We start from the raw sequence: 20,000 nt of genomic DNA, 5'->3' as shown, positions 1-20,000 counted from the left end.
TGGGGGAGGGGCCTAGCACTAGTTCATTTTCTGGCAACCATAATTCATTTCTTGTTTTTTTCTTAACTTACACATTTGTTTCACATTCTTTCTAAAATCAAATTCCTTGATTGTAGAAAAAAATGGTTAATTAGGCTATACTAATATACTTATTATTTTTATTATTATTATTATTATTATTATTATTATTATTATTATTATTATTATTTGTTACTATATTTATTATACTAATAAATATAGTAACATATAATTTTAAAAGATATAGATTGGTTTCAAGCTGTTATTTCTGTAATAACACAACTAATGTATATAACACCTACACAATACATATGACATAACCCTGGATATCCTGATTACGTGATAGATAAGGTTACACAAAACACTGTGTGTCACAATTACTACAGGACCTGCTTTATGGGATGTTGCCTGTAGTGTTGCCAGGGGCGACAGACTGGAACCCCGGGAAACAATGGGGTGACCTCAAACTGAATTTTTTTCTCTGGCTGCTTGTCTCTCTTTCGTTCTCTGTCTCCCTGCCTCGATGTCTGTCTGTATCTCTGCCTGCCTCCTTGCCTCTCTTCCTGCCTGCCTGTTTCTGTCTGTCGGTCTCTTCACCGCTTTCTCTCCCTTTCGTCTCTCTCTGCCTCTGCCTTACTTTCTGTCCCTTTTCCTACCTGTCTGTCAACCTTACTACCTGTCTGTCTCTCTGTCTACCGGTCTGTGTATCTCTTTCTGCGTGTCTCTCTACCTGCCCGTCTCTCTCTCTACCTGTCTCTCTCTCTACCTCTCTGTCCCTCTGTCTACCTCTCTTTCTCTCTGTCTACCTGTCTGTCTGTCTGTCTCTATCTGCGTGTCTCTCTACCTGCTTGTCTCTCTCTCTCTACCTGTATCTCTCTACCTGTCTGTCTCTCTGTCTACCTGTCTATGGTCTGTGTATCTCTTTCTGCGTGTCTCTCTACCTGCCCGTCTCTCTCTCTACCTGTCTCTCTCTCTACCTGTCTGTCTCTCTGTCTACCTCTCTGTCTCTGTCTACCTGTCTGTCTGTCTCTATCTGCGTGTCTCTCTACCTGCCTGTCTCTCTCTCTACCTGTCTGTCTCTCTGTCTACCCGTCTGTCCTCCAGAGCTTGTGCCTCAGGAGACCCTTCTCCACTTTGCTGCGCGGCGTGGTCTCGCCCGGCTGGCCGACTTCCTATTGGAGCAGCCTGCGGCGGGAGAAGCCCTGCGATTGGATAACAGGCAGGGCCACACCCCCGCTGAATTAGCAGCGCTGCGGGGACACACACACCTGTCTGGTGTCCTCACCCGGTAAGTACACCTCTCTGTTTGTGTTTGTGTGTCTCTGTGTGGGTGTGTGTATGTGTATTTGTATACGTGTGCATTAGTGTGTGGCGCATTTGCTGTTAGCCTCATTAGTACAAGATAGCATCCAATCACAACCAGGCCGAAATAGTTTGACCAATCACCAGCGTTAAATCTTGACGAGGAGTGATCCCAATAGACTACATCGGAGATGCTTCACCTCGAGGTATACGTTCCCTGATAATATATATATATATATATATTTATATATTTATCTTCCACATGAACAGCTGTTTAAAGTCAGGCCCCAGAGCGAGTTCAACTGTACAGGCACGCAGAAAAACGCACAGGCCGCATTAAAGCCAGCAGGAATCTCTCTGTAATAAGATAAGATAAAGCACAGCTGCACAGTATGCGTGTGTGTCATGAAACATGTGCTCCGTTGATGCATTACACCCCAGAGCACAGGTCAGCTCTGTGAGGACGTGTTCCTCGGGGCCAGTAAAACATCGCAGTGTCAAGGTCCTCTCCTGTGAAGGAGAGACAGTATAGACCAAGGATCCTAGAACAGGATCCTAGTTTCCTTGTTTTCTCTTCCTCCTCCCTCCTCCCTCCCCAACACATGACCCTTTCACAGGAGGGGGGGGAAGGGAGGCCTCGTGTCCTAATCCCTAACCGGGACACGGGTGTGGCACACTCTCCTAGACCGTGTGTGTGTGTGTGTGTGCTTTGTATAATTTATATACACACTATATACAGTACGGTGTGTGTGTTACATTCGCAAATAAGTGGTGTGTGCTGTGTGTGTTCTGAGAGTGTACAAACAGTGTGTGTGTTTGTGTGGGTTTGGGCGTGTGTACGTGTGTGTGTGTGTGTGTGTGTGTGTGTGTGTGTGTGTTTGTTAGTGATTCAAGAACATGTGTTTTGATGTCTGTGACGTCTGTTTGTCCTCCCATAAAGAAAGTGGGAGCACGTGTGTGTGTGTGTGTGTGTGTGTGTGTGTGTGTGTGTGTGTGTGTGTGTGTGTGTTTATGTCCTGGTGTGTGTGTGTGTGTGTGTGTGTGTGTGTGTGTGTGTGTGCGTGTGATATGATCTAAGTGTTCTCCATCGATGACCTCAGCAGGCAGACCAGAGCCAAGCTTCTCCGCCCTGTGTTACACAACACTGAGCAGTGTCAGGACTCTCCATAACACACCTCCATCACTCAGGGGCGGGGCCTCGCTCTGACCAACCGAGTGCTCTCATTACAGCCACTGTTGACTATTCACTGGTTACTAGCTACTAGTTACTAGCTACTAGCTACTAGTTACTAGTTACTAGCTACTAGCTACTAGCTAGTAGTTACTAGTTACTAGCTACTAGTTACTAGTTACTTGTGTGAATACAGACACAGAGAAAAACAACGGTGGTGAACCAAGTACTTATAATAAGTGATTATAACTTTTAATATATGATGGTTGATTACGTATAATCAGTACTTGCTTTACCAGATACAACTAGTTAAATCCGAGCTTAGAATCGATCAGGACGTCCAGGTGAAGGAACCTGTCGACCGCGCTCACCACCCAGACATTCTACTGAGCCTTGTTTTTGTGTGAGGCTAGGGGCGGGGCCTGACGGTGACATCACTGCCCGGCCCCGCCCCCCTCCGTGAGGGTCACTCTGTCCCTGGGACGTGTGACCAGCGGGTGTTTGTTTTGTTTCAGGGCCACGACGGAGGGACGCGGCGAGAGAGTGACGGAGAGAGGGACAGAGGGAGGGACGGACGGAAGGACAGACGGAGGGGTTGCACTGGATGCCAGGGTGGTGTGTCACCTCCCTGACCTGAACACACACACCCTGACGGTGGACACACGCCCGGGCCGGGAGCCCCCCACTCTTCAGCACGCCGTGAAGCTGCATCGCTACTGGAGCCGTCGTCTGCAGGCAGAGGTAAGCTCCGTCCCTGTGACCTGTCCGCATGCTGTCTGTTCACCCCCCCCCCCCCCCTCTTCCTCAACATGTTCTGTGTTTCAGTAGGAATCTCTCTCTCTCTCTCTCTCTGTCTCTCTTCCTCTCTTCCATCTCTCTCTCTCTCTCTCTCTCTCTCTCTCTCTGTCTCTCTCTCTGTTTGCTTATGGAGGGTTAGTATGAGATAAGAGTTTCTTGGCCTCAGCTGGGAAAACACTGAACACTTTGCACTGAACACTTTCTCTCGATTGCTCTCATGTACCCCTTTCCCCCCTCCCTACTCCTAGCCTCCCTCTCCTTTCCTTCCCTATGTCCCTCCCTGGCTCTAGCGCTCCCTCTCCTTTATCACTTTTAACTCTCCTCCCTTTCCCTTTACCCCCATTTTCCCTCCCTCCCTCCCTCCCTCCCTCCCTCCCTCCCTCCCTCCCTCTAACCTTCTCTCTCTCTGTGTACTGTGCAGGGCGTTTCCTCTCTGAAGCTCCAGTCAGACTGGCGGTGGACACAACCGGGTTCCGTCGACAGGGGAGACGCAGAACCGACCGCCCGCAAGGACCCAGAGGAGGAGGAGGAGGAGGAGGAGGAGGAGGAGGAGGAAGGAGACAGAGATCCAGAGAGCTCCCCAGAACAACCGGCCCTGGGCCCCGGGACCGACCACAGAGGGAGTGACGGGAGAGTAGGGCCACAGGACGGGAGTGAAGACAGAGGAGAGGAGGAGAGAGAGGAGAGACAAGCAGAGGGGAGAGAGGAGGAAGAGGAGAGACAAACAGAGGGGAGAGAGGAGGAAGAGGAGAGACAAACAGAGGAGAGAGAGGAGAGACAAACAGAGGGAAGAGGGGAGAAAGAGGAGAGACAAGCAGAGGGGAGAGAGGAGAGACAAACAGAGGGGAGAGAGGAGACAGAGGAGAGACAAACAGAGGGGAGAGAGGAGATACAAACAGAGGGGAGAGAGGAGAGAGAGGAGAGACAAACAGAGGGGCGAGAAGAGGAAGAGGAGAGACAAACAGAGGGGAGAGAGGAGAGACAAACAGAGGGGAGAGAGGAGACAGAGGAGAAACAAACAGAAAGGAGAGAGGAGGTACAAACAGAGGGGAGAGAGGAGACAGAGGAGAGACAAACAGAGGGGAGAGAGGAGATACAAACAGAGGAGAGAGAGGAGAGACAAACAGAGGAGAGAGAAGAGGAAGAGGAGAGACAAACAGAGGGGAGAGAGGAGACAGAGGAGAGACAAACAGAAGGGAGAGAGGAGACAGAGGAGAAACAAACAGAAGGGAGAGAGGAGATACAAACAGAGGGGAGAGAGGAGAGACAGCGAGACAGGAGTAAAGAGAGAGGAGAGGAGGAGAGAGAGGAGAGACAAACAGGAGAGAGGGAGGAGGAAGAGAGGGACGGGAGTAAAGACAGAGGAGAGAGTGGAGGAGGAGAGGAGGAGGCAGCCGAGGGGAGAGAGAGGAGAGCTAGTGTGGGTGAGGGCACCCGGGGGGAGGCCGGTTCTCCCCCGGTAGCAGAAGGAGGTGAGAGAGAGCCGGACCCTGAGGGTAGGGCCACAGGGACAGACAGCGGACCGGCCGCGGACCGGACGGCCACCGCAGGGCACAGGACAGACATGGGAGTCAACCTGTCCTCCCAGTCCTCCATCACCTCGGAGAGCGCCGAGCTCGCCGAGGAGGAAGGGAGGCCCGAGGAAGAGGAAGAGGGATCGGGCCGCGATAAGCGGACGATCGGAGGTGGTGTTGTCATGCTGGAAGTGACGTCAGAGGGTTTGATAGGACCGTCGATGGAAACACTCACGCCGCAACAAAAGCAGGAAACAGCTGCTGCTGCCGGGGGCTCCTCCTGTACAGAAGAAGGACCCTCTCTCAGCCATTCGTCTCCAGATAGAGGAGTCGCTGCCACACCAGACGCTGCCCGCCCAGATCCGGAGCACGGAGGACATCTTCACAGCATCGGCGGGGCCCTGAGGGAGGGTGTGGTGCCGGAGAACCGGCAAGGAGTGAGAGAGGAGGAGGAGGAGACGCGAGGGGTAGAGGAGGAGGGGACGCGAGAAGCAGAAAAGGAGGATGAGTCACGAGGAGTAGAGGAGGAGGAGGCGTGTGGAGCAGAGACAGCTGTCGGCGGTGAAGAGGCACGCCCAGCGGCGGAACCCGAGTCGACCACACGCACCACCTTCACACCCCCCGTGTGCCCGGACACCCCCGGATCCACCGAGCGGGAGCAGAACCCAGGAACCGAACCGGTCCCCCTCACGCTCCAGGAGGAAGAGGAGCGCGGGGAAGCGGACAAGACTCAGGCCTGCCAGGAGATGAAGACGGACGTGGCGGCGTCGGCCGGCGGTGGGAAGACCTCCCCTGCGTCCCCCTCTTCCCCACGTGGAACCACAGAGAACCCGACTCCAGATCCTGCTTTGGAGGAACGGCTGGAGATCACGGAGGGCAGCGAGGTTCCAAGGCAGGAAGAACCGGCCGAGAGCCGGGGTTCACACCGAGGTTCCGACCCTAGCGGTTCTAACGATAGCGGTTCTGACGCTAGCGGCCAGCAGAACGCGGCGGAGGGGTCAGAGGTCGGGGATCAAGGAGGAGACGTCAGGACACCGTTAGACCGGGAGAACCCTGGACCCTTTGTGCTGGAGGAGAGGACTGGGGACAGGGTGGGTACCGGTGGATCTTCACCGGAACGCCTGCAGGAGTCTCCAACCGCGGAGGAGACGTTTGGGACCGCTGCCACGGTTCCCAGTGCCCCCCCCTCCACCCCCGACTCAGGTAGGAGGACAGATGTTCACTGGTTCTCACACTTTTCTAGCCGCAGATCCTATTCTATTTTACCTATGTAAATCTGGTTCTGGTTTTTCAGGTTTTTACGTTGTGGTTTTTATGGAAATGACTTGTGAGGTTGTTACTTTTGAAAATGCTCTCCTTTATTGGATGCACACATAAACACACCCCGACACGCTATCACACACACCGCTCTAACAGTGCGTCACATGCTGTTTGCTCACACACACACACACACACACACACACACGCTCCTAGCAACAAGGGACATCATCAGAGGCCGGGAAACAATACAGTCACGGACGCCTCCCATGTTTTTGTTAGGACCATGACGTAAAGGAATGACAGAACTTAATATGAGAATCAAGTCTGTTATCTTAATTTATACACAATAGACCGAATAAAGCATCTGATAACTGTTCAGTTCTGAATTCACCACTGAACAGTTAAATCAGTCAATAAGGGCTTGTTCATCGCAATGTGACCACCCTATGACCCGTCCATTCTCTATGCTTTGGAATGCTAGCTATTGTGCCAGTAGGAGAGGTTTTCTATTATATCGATTTTAATCGTGGAATAGGATTTTTCATTATCAGGAGACATTGTGGTGTTTGAAACGGCCCCAGCGTTTCGCATGCGATATATGGCAGATAAACTTTTTCATTAGCCCAGGTGACAGGGTATTTACGTTGATTTACGTTGACTCCCATGATGCATTCTGATGTAAAAGCCCTATTCATGTCACATTTAAGAAAATTAGAGCATTGTTTTTTTTGTGGTTTGTTTAGTTAGGTGATTGTTTGAAGCTACTGTCAGTGCTATAGGTAGACACCAAAGTCGCTGGTATCAGCATCGTTTTTTTTAAATTCCAACAAATAAAATGAATGCTGACAAATTAAACAATACTACAGTATTGAAGTATAAACACTGCAGTAACAATACTGAATAATTAAAGTAACAAAACTACAAAGTACAAGTAACAAAATTTCCTAGTATGGCAACAAAGCAGAATAAGTTGTCTCATGCTACCTCTGTAGCTATCATGCTCTGTCTTTAATGGGTTGCTTGATTTTGTGTGTGTGTGTGTGTGTGTGTGTGTGTGTGTGTGTGTGTGTGTTCTTTATTCCTCCAGAATCTGCCGAGTGTGAGCACGAGGAAAACTGTCCCGAGTCTAAACAAGAAGGCAGTCCGACGCATCGGGCTGATGTTTCCACGGTAACAACCTCTCCTTCTCCTGTCCCTACTTAGGGCAGCAGCACCGCTGGGCTTCAGCTAATCAACTCTGGTCTGTCACTACCTGCTGGCCCCGCCCCCTTTACCACACCACGTGACCACTGTCTCATTGTTTGCTGCGAGGGAAATGTTTGATAAAGTGAAAACTAGTTAAGAACATTATCTGATATGCATACAAAGACTAAGGATATAGCGGTGACAGTTTTACTGATTCAAAGTTCAACTGAGTTGAATGGTTTCTATTTTTAGGTAACTAATCACAGTATTAAAATTGTGCTTGGTGTACATGGTTTAAAATGTTTGGCTGGTTTAAATAATTTAACTGGTTTAGATAAATGTGCACTAGTTTGGTCAATATAACGGTTTTAGTCAAGTACATCTGAAAAACAGTTGAAATGGTTATTTCAAAGTTTCCTGGTGTCGTACTTTTGGTGGATAAATTCAGAATGATCTGATATATTCACAGTTTGACTATTGGATCAAGCTAACCTGCAAGCTAAACTGGTTTAGTTGTAGATTAGATGGATTAGATGAAGTGTTACTGCAGTTTAGGATCAAATACCACCAGAGGGAGCTGCAGTTCCCGTCTTGTTCTCAAATAAGTGTGTGTGTGTGTGTGTGTGTGTGTGTGTTTGTGTGTGTGTGTGTGTGTGTGAGTGTGTGTGTGTGTGTGTGTGTTTGTGTGTGTTGGTGTGTGTATGTGTGTGTGTCAGCGCTTGTTTGAGATACAGATGTTATTGGGAGAGGGATGGCTTGAGTAGTTCTGGTCGAAGTTTGGCTGTCTTCCTGGAACACAGGTCATGTGATCACAGTTCCACCCTAATGATGTGGAAAGTTGAGTAATGCATGCTGGGAAGTTAATGGGCCTCTTCCTGTTGGACCAACACAGTCTCTCCCAGAGTCTCTCTCTCTTTCTCTCTCTCTCTCTCTCTCTCTCTCTCTCTCTCTCTCTCCCTCTCTATCTCTCTCTCTGGGTGTGTAGTTGTTTCTTGAATAAAGGGATAAGGGGGCGGGCCAGACTGTGTGTTTGTGTATGAAGTGGGCGGAGTCTTGTTGAGGAACCCCCGGGTTTCTGACTCAGCATTGGCTGTCGGATCCGAGTGGGCGTGGTCTCTGTCCTGGGGGGCGGCGTCCTGACGGGCCAGATGCAACACATTAGTGGCTCTGTGAGAGCTTTAGGAGCTGGACCGGGAGAAGTGGAGGACTTGTGTGCTCTGTGATGGGACTAAGGTTTGAGTAAGGCTGCCCTACATGTTGGATTTACGTCACCGTCCCACGTTGGAGTAACATTAATTCATGTCGGATTAACGCGGCGGTATTCTCCATCATCGGTCGCGGGTTGTGGGGGCGTCGGGGCGGGCGACCGGGGGATCATGTACGAGCGATACAAGCGGCAGTACAGCCTGCGAGCCCGGGGAGAGAGACCCCTGGACGTGGTCCTCATCAAGGTACCGTAGCCCCTCTCAGGGGGGTCTGATGCACCACCACCGCCACCCCCCAGAGCGACGGTCTTCATCACTTGCAGCATCTCGGACTCGATCTTCATGAGTTGTTTGTTTGTGTGTTCAGGGGGAATCTTCGTAAAGTTTTGAGTCAAACGAGGACGAGGGTAGATTCTGCTTGTGTTCTCTGAACTATGAGTGTATATATTTTTGTTTGGCAAAGTTTTCGTAAAGTTTTTGATTGAAATACATCCTCTGTTACCAAGGGCAACAGAGGAGATAAGATGGACCGGACCGCTCAGGGCGGTGCTGTAGGAGTGGGGGGGGATGCTCGCATTGGGATGCTCAGTGTGTTTAGGAAGTCCTGGCTTTCCTGAACTCTCGGTGACGATGTGACGGTTCACCGTTTCCCACCAGGCAACAAACAGGCGGCCGGACAGGCAGAGAGACAATGGCTTGTAATCTGAGTAAATGGCTCCTTTGTACCTCACGGTTAAGAGAAGTTGATCCACCGCATCCCAGCGGTTCTTGTGTCCTTCTGATGGATTATGGAACATTTTTGTTTGAGTCATCGTGGTAAATAATAATGCAACTTCCTATTACTAGATTGATTTGATGTTTTGAGTTTTGTGTCGGAAAACTGCTGTGGCATAAGAAATGCGTGAGGTAGGACCTTTGGATAAGCGTCTATTTATTTAGATAAGTGACTGTCATTATAATTAACACCCACCCACACACTCAACACTGTTTGTGGCCACCTTTAACAATGAACTTTATGTTCACAGCGTCACAACGTTGAACAGTGTCTGTGATGGGCAACGACACCTGAGAAATGTGTCAAGGGAAAAGGGAGAAGGGGTGAGAGCCAGAGGGGGAGTTAGACTGAAAGAGAGGGGGAGAGAGAAAGCGTGAGAAATTGTGTTCGAGAGAGGGGAAAGAGAGAAAGTGAGAGGGAGTGAGTGAGAGTGAGAGAGGCAGATAGAGTGTGGGAGAAAACGATAGGGAGAGAGTGTGTTTGAGATAGAGAGAGAGAGATTGAGATGCAGTGTTTTGAGAAGAGAGAAAGAGGATTGGAGGCTGAGCGTTCCCAAAGCGTTTCCCGCCCTGCTCCGATGGAAACAGGCAGCAAGCCAACAGGCTCTCTCCCAGCAGACATCCTGCAAGACCTCATAAGGCTACACACACACACACACACCACACACCACACACACACACACAGACACACACACACACACACACACACAGCCCACAAACACACACACAAAATCACACACCCACAAAAACTCACATCCATAAACACATGCAAAAATCTGCATGCACATACACACATATACACATACCAACACACAGACGGACACACACACACACAAACACACACACACACACACACACACAAAGACACACACACACACACACAAAGACACACACACACACAGACAAATACATACACAAACATGCACATACACACATAAACACAAACCAACACACACTTACACAAACACACACACACACACTTCTGCTGTGACATCTATACATATCTATGTGGTGTGTTTGTGTGTGTGTGTGATATCTCCTTAAGAGGCTGTTATGAAAGAATGAGTCTTGCCTTCTTTGGATATGTTGTCTTTATGGAATGGCATGCAAACATAAAGTCTGTTTTCTTCAAATCAGCCAATATTTGGAAAGAGGGAGGTGCTACCCGTTTCAACAGCCAATCACCATCAGCAACTCCTAAAATGATTTTGATTTGAGAAATGCATGAAGGTACATCCCAAGAGGAATGTTCAGTCATCCATAACGAATGACCGAACCGTCAAACATGTCCCAACCGCCTCTCAGACAAGAGCCATCATGTTGCCATCCCCCCTTCCCCTTTAAGTCACCATCCTTCCTCTTTGAGAAGACAATGTTCTCATGGCTGTTTTATTATATTTCAGGTCCATGTGTTGTGCTAGACGGCTTCACTTCCCTCAATTCCAAATCCAGCCCTCTGGTTTTCTTTTTTCCATACGCACACACAGTGTGTATATATAGAGAGAGAAAGAGAAAGAATACAGCCTCTAGAGAGACACGGGTTACAGGACATGGGTAGAGTGGCTGTCTTTGTAGAAGTCCTCCTGCATGTATTATCATGTATTAGTACTCCATGCAGTGAGTACTAGACCCATCCTGCATTAGGGCTTAAGGAGGTGGTAGCTATTGTAGAAGCCCTCCTGCAGTTATTCATCATGTATTAGAACTCAATGCATTGGTAGTATTTGTACTGAACACAGTTGTAGTATTACTACTGAACACAGTGGTAGTATCAGTACTGAACATTAGTCATAGCAGATGTCCCACTGCTTTTGTCCCCTCTCTGCTCTCTCCATGCCTCATGCTGTAAAGAAGAACTTCAGTCATTATATTTTGGTTTGTTCTTTCTACCGCTTGGATGGTTTGTTCCACTTCCTCTCAATGCATGCGTTGGAGGAGGAAGTCAAATGTTTGCGTTGAAATGACATCACATCCTGCTCAGCATGATAGGGTGCAACCTGTCATGGGAAGGAGTCATTCACAGACAGACAGACAAAAAGAGAGACATACAGACAGACAGACAGACAGACAGACAGACAGGAAGCAGGGGGACAGTCAGTCGAAAAGGCAAACAGACTGACCAAGAGGCAGACAGACAGCCAGGGGGTGTGTCCTTCTGCTGGAGGCTGACCATCTTCCTGTTTTCTCCGTAGATCCACAGAGACGTCGAGACGACCTGTCAGCCCGTCCATAGCTCCTCCTGTCCCCGGACCCTGAGCCAGCCTGCTGCCGGTAAGACACACCTGTCCGCTACTCTTCACCCGCCCCCCTCTTGCCCCCTACACCTTAACCTCCACCTTAACCTCCACCTGACCCTCAACCTGCTGTTCAACGCTCCAGCTTTCGCAGTCAACTTCCTCCCTGCAAAGGAAGCTGCGGTCTGTCAATGCTGCGTCTTATGGTCTTGCTTTACTGCCGAAGTCTAGAGGCATTCGATTCTGGATGGAAGGATGTAATCTTTGATCTGGATTGGCGTCTATGTAAAACGGACAAGCTCCCTGCTTTGGATTAAACTGATATTCTGGGATATTCTGGGTGATGCATGAATGCATGTATGTGTGTATGTACATGCATGCATGACAGACAGGTGTGTCTAAACATGACAGGCAGGTCATGTTTAGTGTTCCGTGCTTTCTCTTGTTTGGTCTCTCAGGGTCAAACACCTTCCTGATCCAGTGGCTGTACGGTGTTTCTTTCGGCTTGTCGACGTGTCTGAGGGTCATTAGGTCTGCAGTCGGGTTTGATGGCTGTTCTCAGAGTCCGCCTCAGCTACTTTAATGTTGCAGAGCTTTCTCTGAAAGAGGAAGGAGAGGCAGACAACAGGGCTGCACCTATGAGCGGTTTACGTCACATCTGATGATTACGAAGAAATACTCCAGAGAAACATGGAGACCTACAGGATAGTGTGAGACGTTGTCTTCATCCGTTTCTCTAAATCTCTTTTCCTTCATCCAATCAAGAGAGAAGAGAGATCCTATAAAAGAGAGCGAGAGAGAGAGAGAGAGAGAGAGGGAGAGAGAGAGAGAGAGAGAGACAGAGACAGAGACAGAGACAGAGACAGAGACAGAGACTGAATAACTGACTGCGGTTTCCTGATTGAGGCTGGTCAGGTGTGAGCTTACACAAACACACACTTCCCGGATCTCACATGAGAGTTCACTTTAGCAGAGCAATAGCTTCCTGTTTTGGTTTTTAAGATGTGGTTATTCTGTAGAATAAAATCTTTGTACCTCTGTGTGTTAGGGCTGTGCAATTAATTGCAATAAATCATGATTTTGCCTCTGCAACCAGCTTAGTGTTAAAGGTCTCCCTTAAACCAAAGAAAAAAAAGAAATGCAGTCACCCAATGAATCCAGCTGATTCGGTAAGCCGAATCACACACAAGATTGTATAAGCGCTAGAATCTTTTGTGTCCGCGAAATAACTACCACCTAATATATGACGCAAGCCAGGTTTGCAAATTAATAATCAGTTGGCTCTTCTGTCTCAGTTATTATGTAAAGGTTCTGCTAGTTCCTATTGCTCTGTTATGTAATGGTTCTGTTGGTTCCTATTGCTCTGTTATGTAAGGGTTCTGCTAGTCCCTAGTGCTCTGTTATGTAATGGTTCTGTTGGTTCCTATTGCTCTGTTATGTAATGGTTCTGTTGGTTCCTATTGCTCTGTTATGTAAGGGTTCTGTTGGTTCCTATTGCTCTGTTATGTAAGGGTTATGTTGGTTCCTATTGCTCTGTTATGTAGGGGTTATGTTGGTTCCTATTGCTCTGTTATGTAGGGGTTCTGTTGGTTCCTATTGCTCTGTTATGTAAGGATTATGTTGGTTCCTATTGCTCTGTTATGTAATGGTTCTGTTGGTTCCTATTGCTCTGTTATGTAAGGGTTCTGTTGGTTCCTAGTGCTCTGTTATGTAAGGGTTCTGTTGGTTCCTATTGCTCTGTTATGTAAGGGTTCTGTTGGTTCCTAGTGCTCTGTTATGTAAGGGTTCTGTGGTTCCTATTGCTCTGTTATGTAAGGGTTCTGTTGGTTCACTCTGTGGGTTCACATCCTGCGGGTCGAGAGCCAAACCGGGCTACAGCAGGTCTTTTTTAAGGTCCACAACCTAAATATTGTGATGAGGGCTCAATGAAGACGTGTCCCGGGGCCCCATGTCTGGATTTGAGGGCCAGGCCTGTGCTCAGTTTTGAAACCTGTTTCCACGACGACACCATCGGTATACATACAGATAGAAGGCAGGGAGGCTACAGACTGGTTGTGTTGTGGAGAGAATGCTAGCACATAGTTTTAGTGTGTAATATCATGTGATCTGTCACACCATGTGTATTGGTGGGGATACTCAACAGCATTGCTGCGGTGTAACTGATTGTAAGCTTATTGTCTTTTTATTTTATCTTCATGAGCTGTTTATGCTTTTATGGGCAAGACGGTTCTGACAGGAACGTCGTCTGAAAGAGAGAGGGAATTTCATGTAGTGTCGGACTCTAGCGGCAGTCCTTATGAGGTGTATTTCCTACGTGAGTCCGAGCTCTCACAAGTACTATGTCTTCGGCTGTGATACTATTAATGTCTAACTAATGCTATAAACATGAGTTCATGTCCGTCCACAATGAGTTCCTCGTTCCCGATGTGGTTGTCTCTGTGTCCCAGGCTCCTCCCCCTCTCCGAGCAGCAGAAGCGCGGGTGCGTGCAGCGACTCGGTCAGCGACACGGATAGCTCTCCCGGAGTCGAGACAGGAAATGACAACGTCTTCATTAAGGTAAGCCAAGGTCAACAGGTGTAAACAAACACCGAATCCGGCGAAGACGTCCTCCATCAGTTGTTTGATGGAAACCTGGCGCAGAGTCGAATCCTGTTCTTCCAGGGACCGACAGGCGTGTGTGTGTGTGTGTGCGTGTGTGTGTGTGTGTGTGTGTGTGTGTGTGTGTGTGTGTGTGTTTGTGTGTGACATGCTCGACAAAGCCGTCTTGTCAGGACCAGAGTTACAGTTAACAAGGTGTCACATCTCAGGCTGAGGGAATTCTCTGTTAGCTCAACACACACATGCGCACACACACACACACTTGTACACACACACGTACACACAAGCGCACGCGCACACAAAAACGCACAGACACACACACCCACAGACACCCATGGACGGGCTATCGCAAGCTGCTCAGGAAGTCTTACATAAACATCTGTTTAGTTTTACCTTGTGACATGTTGCACATCAGTTTAGTGACGTGTTGCATAAACATCTTTTAACACAAAACTTTTTAATCCAGGCTTTTTAATTTACTTTAATTGAATAACATGTTGATATTCTCTCTCTCTCTCTCTCTTTCTCTCTCTCTCTCTCCCTCCATATTGTGTGTGTGGCCTGCAGCTGGTCTGCATGGCCCTTTCCTGTAAAATCACACCTCCGAATTACCTTCCCACGCCTGTGTGTGTGTGTGTATGTGAATGAGGGTGTGTATGTGTATGTGTTCCCATGAGACTGTAAATGCGGTATTTGTTCATTGTTTTAGCCAGGTGTCATATTGTTGTGCCTGGTTGCATACAACCACTCACACACAAAAGTGTGCACACATTTCCGTTCAACACCCATAGATTGTCATAGTAAGGTCATAGTAAGCTCTTTTCCATTCAGAAAACTGAGCATATATCACACAATATATGCTGATATAGTCATAATCCTTACAGCATATTTTTTTGCAAGGGAAGAATTATTTATGAATAGATAGAAATTATTTAGAACAATTACAACAATAACCCTTATTATTATCTCTAAGAGTGAAGTAGGAAAGGTTCCTTATCAGTTAACGCCTACGTAACCTGATGATCCTGCGTCATCTAGTGTCTGTTCCTCATCTGATATAGTTAATAATGTTGTTTCAGTGAAACCAGTGATATGATCTCAATGGGTCTGCCTGTGTCTCTGTAAGGACACTTTATTATCATAAGCCACCACAAGGAATGCCTGATAATATATTGGTATTACTTCATGGAAAATGATGATGCCTTACGAATACTCTCTGTCTTCCCTTCCCTTTATGGCTCATTTCTCCAACTCTATCTCTCTCTCCCCATTTCTTTCTTCTCTCTCTCCCTCTCTCTCTTCTTCATCTCTCTCTATCTCTTTATTTATTTCTCCCTTCCCCCATCTCTCTCTTCCTCCCTTTCTCCCCATTTCTCTCACTCCTTTTCTCCCCATCTCTCTCTCCCCCTTCACATCTCTCTCTATTCCCTTCAACTCTCTCCCTATCCCATCTCTCTTCCCCCAATCTCTATCTCCCACCCTCCCCCTCTCTCTCCCCCTCTCCCCATCTCTCTCTATTCCCTCCTTCTCTCTCCCCCCCTCCCCCTCTCTCCCCCCCTCCCCTTCTCTCTCTATTCCCTCCTTCTCTCTTACCCCCCTCCCCCTCTCTCCCCCCCCCTCCCCCTCTCTCCCCCCCTCCCCATCTCTCTCTATTCCCTCCTTCTCTCTCCCCCCCTCCCCCTCTCTCTCCCCCCCTCCCCATCTCTCTCTATTCCCTCCTCTCTTACCCCCCTCCCCCTCTCTCTCCCCCCCTCCCCCTCTATCTCCCCCCCTCCCCCTCTCTCTCCCCCCCTCCCCATCTCTCTCTATTCCCTCCTCTCTTACCCCCCTCCCCCTCTCTCTCCCCCCCTCCCCCTCTCTCTCCCCCCCTCCCCATCTGTCTCTATTCCCTCCTTCTCTCTTACCCCCCTCCCCCTCTCTCTCCCCCCCTCCCCCTCTCTCTCCCCCCCTCCCCATCTCTCTCTATTCCCTCCTCTCTTACCCCCCTCCCCCTCCCCCTCCCTCCCCCCCTCCCCCTCTCCCTCCCCCAGGGTGAGGAGGTGCTGACGGGGGGCGACAGCACCAGTGAGGTCTCCCTGTCGTCGGGGGACGACCCGTCCAGCAGCCCGGACAGCCGCCAGGAGCCCGGGGCCCCCGGAGACGGCCGCTGGGGCCTCCAGGAGCCGGGGCCCACGGGACCCCCGGGGGAGGCGGACGACGAGGCCACGGACCGGGTGACGGAGGTGCTGCTGCGTCCCGGGAGACGCTCGCTGTCCCCGCCTCGCCGCCACAGCTGGGGGCCCGGGAGGAACGCCGCGGGGCCCGGGGGCAGCTGCGGGGCCGACGGAGACATGAACCACAGGAGGTACCGCCGTGTGTGTCCACACTGGTGTGTGCGTGCGTCTAAGATGGGACGTGTGTGTGTGTGTGTGTCTCAAACTTTGTGTCTTTGTAGGGTTTAGTGTGTGTGTGTGTGTGTGTGTGTGTGTGTGTCTGAAATGGTGTGTCTTTCTAGACCCTCGTGTCTTTGTGTGTGTGTGTCTGAAATGGGGTGTGTCTGAACTTGTGAAGTTGTGTGTATACTAGTGTGTGTTTGTGTGTGTGTGTGTGTGTCTTTGTGTGTGTGTCTCTCTCTTCACTGGTGTGTTTTATTTTTTCTTAACCTGTGTGTGTGTGTGCGTGTGTGTGTGTGTGTGTATGTGCGTGTGTGTGTGTATGTTTGTGTATGTGTGCGTGTGTGTGTGTGTGTGTATGTTTGTGTATGTGTGTGTGTGTGTTTGTGTGTGTGTGCATGTGAATGTGTGCGTGTGTGTGTGTGTTTGTGTGTACAGCTACAGCTTGGAGGGCCTCAGCGGAGAGGGCGGGGGGCCAGACGGGGCCTCAGCACGGGGGCCCGGCACCCTGTCTCCTCCCACCAGGAGCTGGCAGGAGGGGGAGGAGGGAGGGGCCCGTGTCTCCCTCCGCAGGGGGCAGGGCGGCCACCGAAGAGAAGCAGAGGAGGTGCGCCTCCTCTTCATCATAACCCTATCTTCCATAATCCCAACTGTCATCTCTCACCTCTTCATTTATTCTTCCTTTATGACGCGAATCTGACCTCGCTGTCAAGTGGCTTTCAATAACAGCGCCGATTGAACGGTGAATTACTTATTGGATATGAATAGCGAACTGTATAACGAATACTGGAAGTAGAAACCTTAACTTTGCCGGTTGTGTGTTGGAGTCACGTTCTGCTTCCACCTAGCCGAGGTCTGTTGCCTCTTTATCTTACCAGTTAGTCCTTGCTAATTGGTCCCCGGTAACTGGTCCTAAGCAACTTAGTCTGAGACCAAACTAACCGAGGCCAAACGAAGTACCTGGTTCAAAGCATCTGAGTCTCAGACCTATCTAACTGTATCCTAACCGAGTCTTGTCCCCCCAGAAGTATAAGAATCTCCGGACGATGAGACACAGCTGTCCTCCCATGAGCCTCCCTCTCACCAAGTCAGTGTCCATGATGGCCCTGAGCCAGAGGGACATCGACGGTACGAGGGCCTCCCACGGTGGAGCGGGTGGATGGATGGATGGAGGGCTGATTGGATGGATGGGTGGATGACAGACATTAGTGGTCTGGGTTAGTGGTTGAAAGGGTTAGGGGACGGTTTGGATTGGGCAGTGAATGAAGGTATAAAGGTGAATATGAAGATGGATGAGTGTAAGGATGGATGGATGGATGAATGGACTAATAGATTGGATTTGGATTTGGGTTGGAGCGGTGAACACGTGGTCAGATGGATGAATAGTTGGGTAAATGGATGGATGAATGACAGTTGTGTTGGGTTGAAACGGTCAGTAGGTTTGGTTATTTGGTTCTCTGGGTAGTTACACTATAAGAGCGATATCTATCTTCTTGTTTTCCCTGCTCCCTTCACATATCTCCATCTCTCGTTTGACAATCCTTGCTTGCGTTTCTTCTCTCTCTCTCTCTCCGTTCCTCCTCTTATACCCGCGCAGTACGCCTGCGAGAAAAGAGGCGCATATCTTTCTCTTTCAACCTCTCCCCTATCCTCAACAAGTCCAAACCTCACTTTCTGTACGGGGAGACCTCCTCTAGTGATGATGAGGATAACCTGAGTAAGTATGCTAGCTTTAGCGATCCCTGTAGAAGCTATTGTTAGCAGCGGTAGCACCTTGTGCTAGCTGTCAGTCTGTTAGGAGCAGAACAATAGTTGGCATCTCTTTCGAACCCCTGCTCGTAGTGGACTACCAACTACCAAGCCCAGTATCTTCAGAAGACAGAATTCTTACAGGATGTAAAGATTTGTTGTAATGCAAATGCTTGAGAAAGTGATGAGTACAGTAAAAGTCGAGGCAAGAAACTTCCTCTAACCCTCTCTATTCTACTTCTACTAACCAGTGTTTCCTAATCAAACTGTAATCCCTACGTTGGCCAAATGCCATGTCGATTAGCTGCACAGCCAAGAATAGTGTTGTGTTTTTTTTATTTATTTTACCTCTCCTACTGTTTCCTTACCTCTCTCCTACTGTTTCCTTACTTCTCTCCTACTGTTTCCTTACCTCTCTCCTACTGTTGCCTTACCTCTCTGCTACTCTTTCCTTACCTCTCTTCTGCTGTATCCTTACCTCTCCGTCCTACTGCCTGCTAAACTCTCTCCTTCTGTTTCCAGGTATGAGGCCATTTTCCAGTGGGTCATGCTCACTGGCCTACAGGTAAGTCTTGCATCTTACAGGTTACACATATTTGCATTTATTGTGTACACAACCTATATTGACACAGCTAACCCTTGTGTGTGTACCAGTATCTCAGAGGAGGACACCGGTTCTCTACGGAGCGACAACGAGGGTCGCAGCGGGAACAGAGTGGGCCGGACCTTCAGCTACCTGAAGAACAAGATGACCAGGAAGAGCAGGGTGAGCTCATACGGCCGCTAACCGCTGCTAACTCGGACAACCGTTAGCTGCTGCTAGCTTAGAAAACGGTTAGCTGCCTCTAGCTAAACAAATACGCCAACTGCTACTAGCTTAGACAACCGCTAGCTACTGCTATCTCAGACAACTGATTTTTGCTGATTTTTTGATTTTTGCTATTCGATTGTGTAACTGCTAATTGCTACTAGTTTAGAAAACTGCTAATAGCTTAGACAACCCCTAGCTGCTAGTAGTTAGGACAACCGTTAGCTGCTAGTAGCCTAGACAAGTTCGAACTGCAACTAGCTTAGACAACAGCTATGTGCTACCAGCTAAACTACTTGCAGTTTACATTGCACCATTAAACCAGTGCTAGTCTGATGTTTGATGTTCCACTTCCCATGTTTCCCATGTTAGGAGAAGGAGAAGAAGACGCTGAACGGTCATGTTTTCAGTCCGTCCTCCTCCTCGCAGGCGACGCTTTGCGTCATCTGTAGCAAAGCCCTCAGCGCCAAAGACTTCTTCACCTGTTCCCGTAAGACCGTCATGTCTGCCTAACGGCTGCAGCACCACACACAGGGAACTGTTGATTCTAAATCTACTGACGTGTGTGATATCAGTATTGGTGGCAGGATGATCATGAAGTTGTTAATTAGTTGCTTCCATTTTTGAGATAGATGATACAGTGCGGTTGATGGCATTGATTGAATGCTGAGTTGTAGTTGTGTAGTTGTGAGTAGGGCTGTGTTCTACTGGGTTGGAATAAGAACTTTGCATCACATCAACAGATGTTTAGCAGCTGTGTAGCATGAGGACACTGAGCTGCATGTTCCTAACGACCAGGAGAAGTAGGAGGTTCAATAAAGAGAACAATCGCTCCAGGAACCTCAATTAGAGCTCATTATCTGGGCTTATTGGCTTGCTAGTCACTAATAAACTGCATAGCATGTAGCGTAACGGGTACCATTAAAACAATGTCGGCACACCCTTGCTGCTGCTCTTGATTTGCCTGGCTGCCCTTAGCATACATTTACATTACATTAAGTCGTTAAAATG

General features: G+C 48.9%; 2 protein-coding genes across 2 annotated transcripts in view; both read left to right on the top strand.

Annotated features, from left to right (window-relative positions):
- The window catches only part of LOC307076137 (A-kinase anchor protein 13), a gene marked incomplete at its 3' end in the record, with an annotated part of 18,710 nt that extends 14,868 nt beyond the window's left edge, over positions 1 to 3,842 (top strand). Inside the window, exons 6-8 of the mRNA XM_079737021.1 lie at positions 1,123 to 1,306; positions 3,007 to 3,232; positions 3,711 to 3,842. Of these exons, the coding sequence (XP_079593147.1) occupies positions 1,123 to 1,306; positions 3,007 to 3,232; positions 3,711 to 3,842 (542 nt within the window). The remainder of the gene's footprint in view (positions 1 to 1,122; positions 1,307 to 3,006; positions 3,233 to 3,710) is intronic.
- A 43-nt stretch (positions 3,843 to 3,885) lies between these two features.
- LOC307076136 (uncharacterized protein) overlaps positions 3,886 to 20,000 on the top strand; it is a 30,496-nt gene continuing 14,381 nt past the window's right edge. The window contains exons 1-10 of the mRNA XM_079737020.1: positions 3,886 to 6,006; positions 7,151 to 7,233; positions 11,420 to 11,498; positions 13,909 to 14,018; positions 16,091 to 16,404; positions 16,871 to 17,039; positions 17,458 to 17,560; positions 18,704 to 18,746; positions 18,836 to 18,947; positions 19,362 to 19,479. Coding sequence (XP_079593146.1) covers positions 4,854 to 6,006; positions 7,151 to 7,233; positions 11,420 to 11,498; positions 13,909 to 14,018; positions 16,091 to 16,404; positions 16,871 to 17,039; positions 17,458 to 17,560; positions 18,704 to 18,746; positions 18,836 to 18,947; positions 19,362 to 19,479 — 2,284 coding nt within the window. The 5' untranslated portion in view covers positions 3,886 to 4,853. The remainder of the gene's footprint in view (positions 6,007 to 7,150; positions 7,234 to 11,419; positions 11,499 to 13,908; positions 14,019 to 16,090; positions 16,405 to 16,870; positions 17,040 to 17,457; positions 17,561 to 18,703; positions 18,747 to 18,835; positions 18,948 to 19,361; positions 19,480 to 20,000) is intronic.

This window comes from Pollachius pollachius, assembly GCF_949987615.1.
Source record: "Pollachius pollachius genome assembly, chromosome: 5".
Lineage (NCBI taxonomy): Eukaryota > Metazoa > Chordata > Actinopteri > Gadiformes > Gadidae > Pollachius > Pollachius pollachius.
Note: the sequence above shows the minus strand (reverse complement) of the source record. Positions and strands in the feature narration are given on the sequence as shown.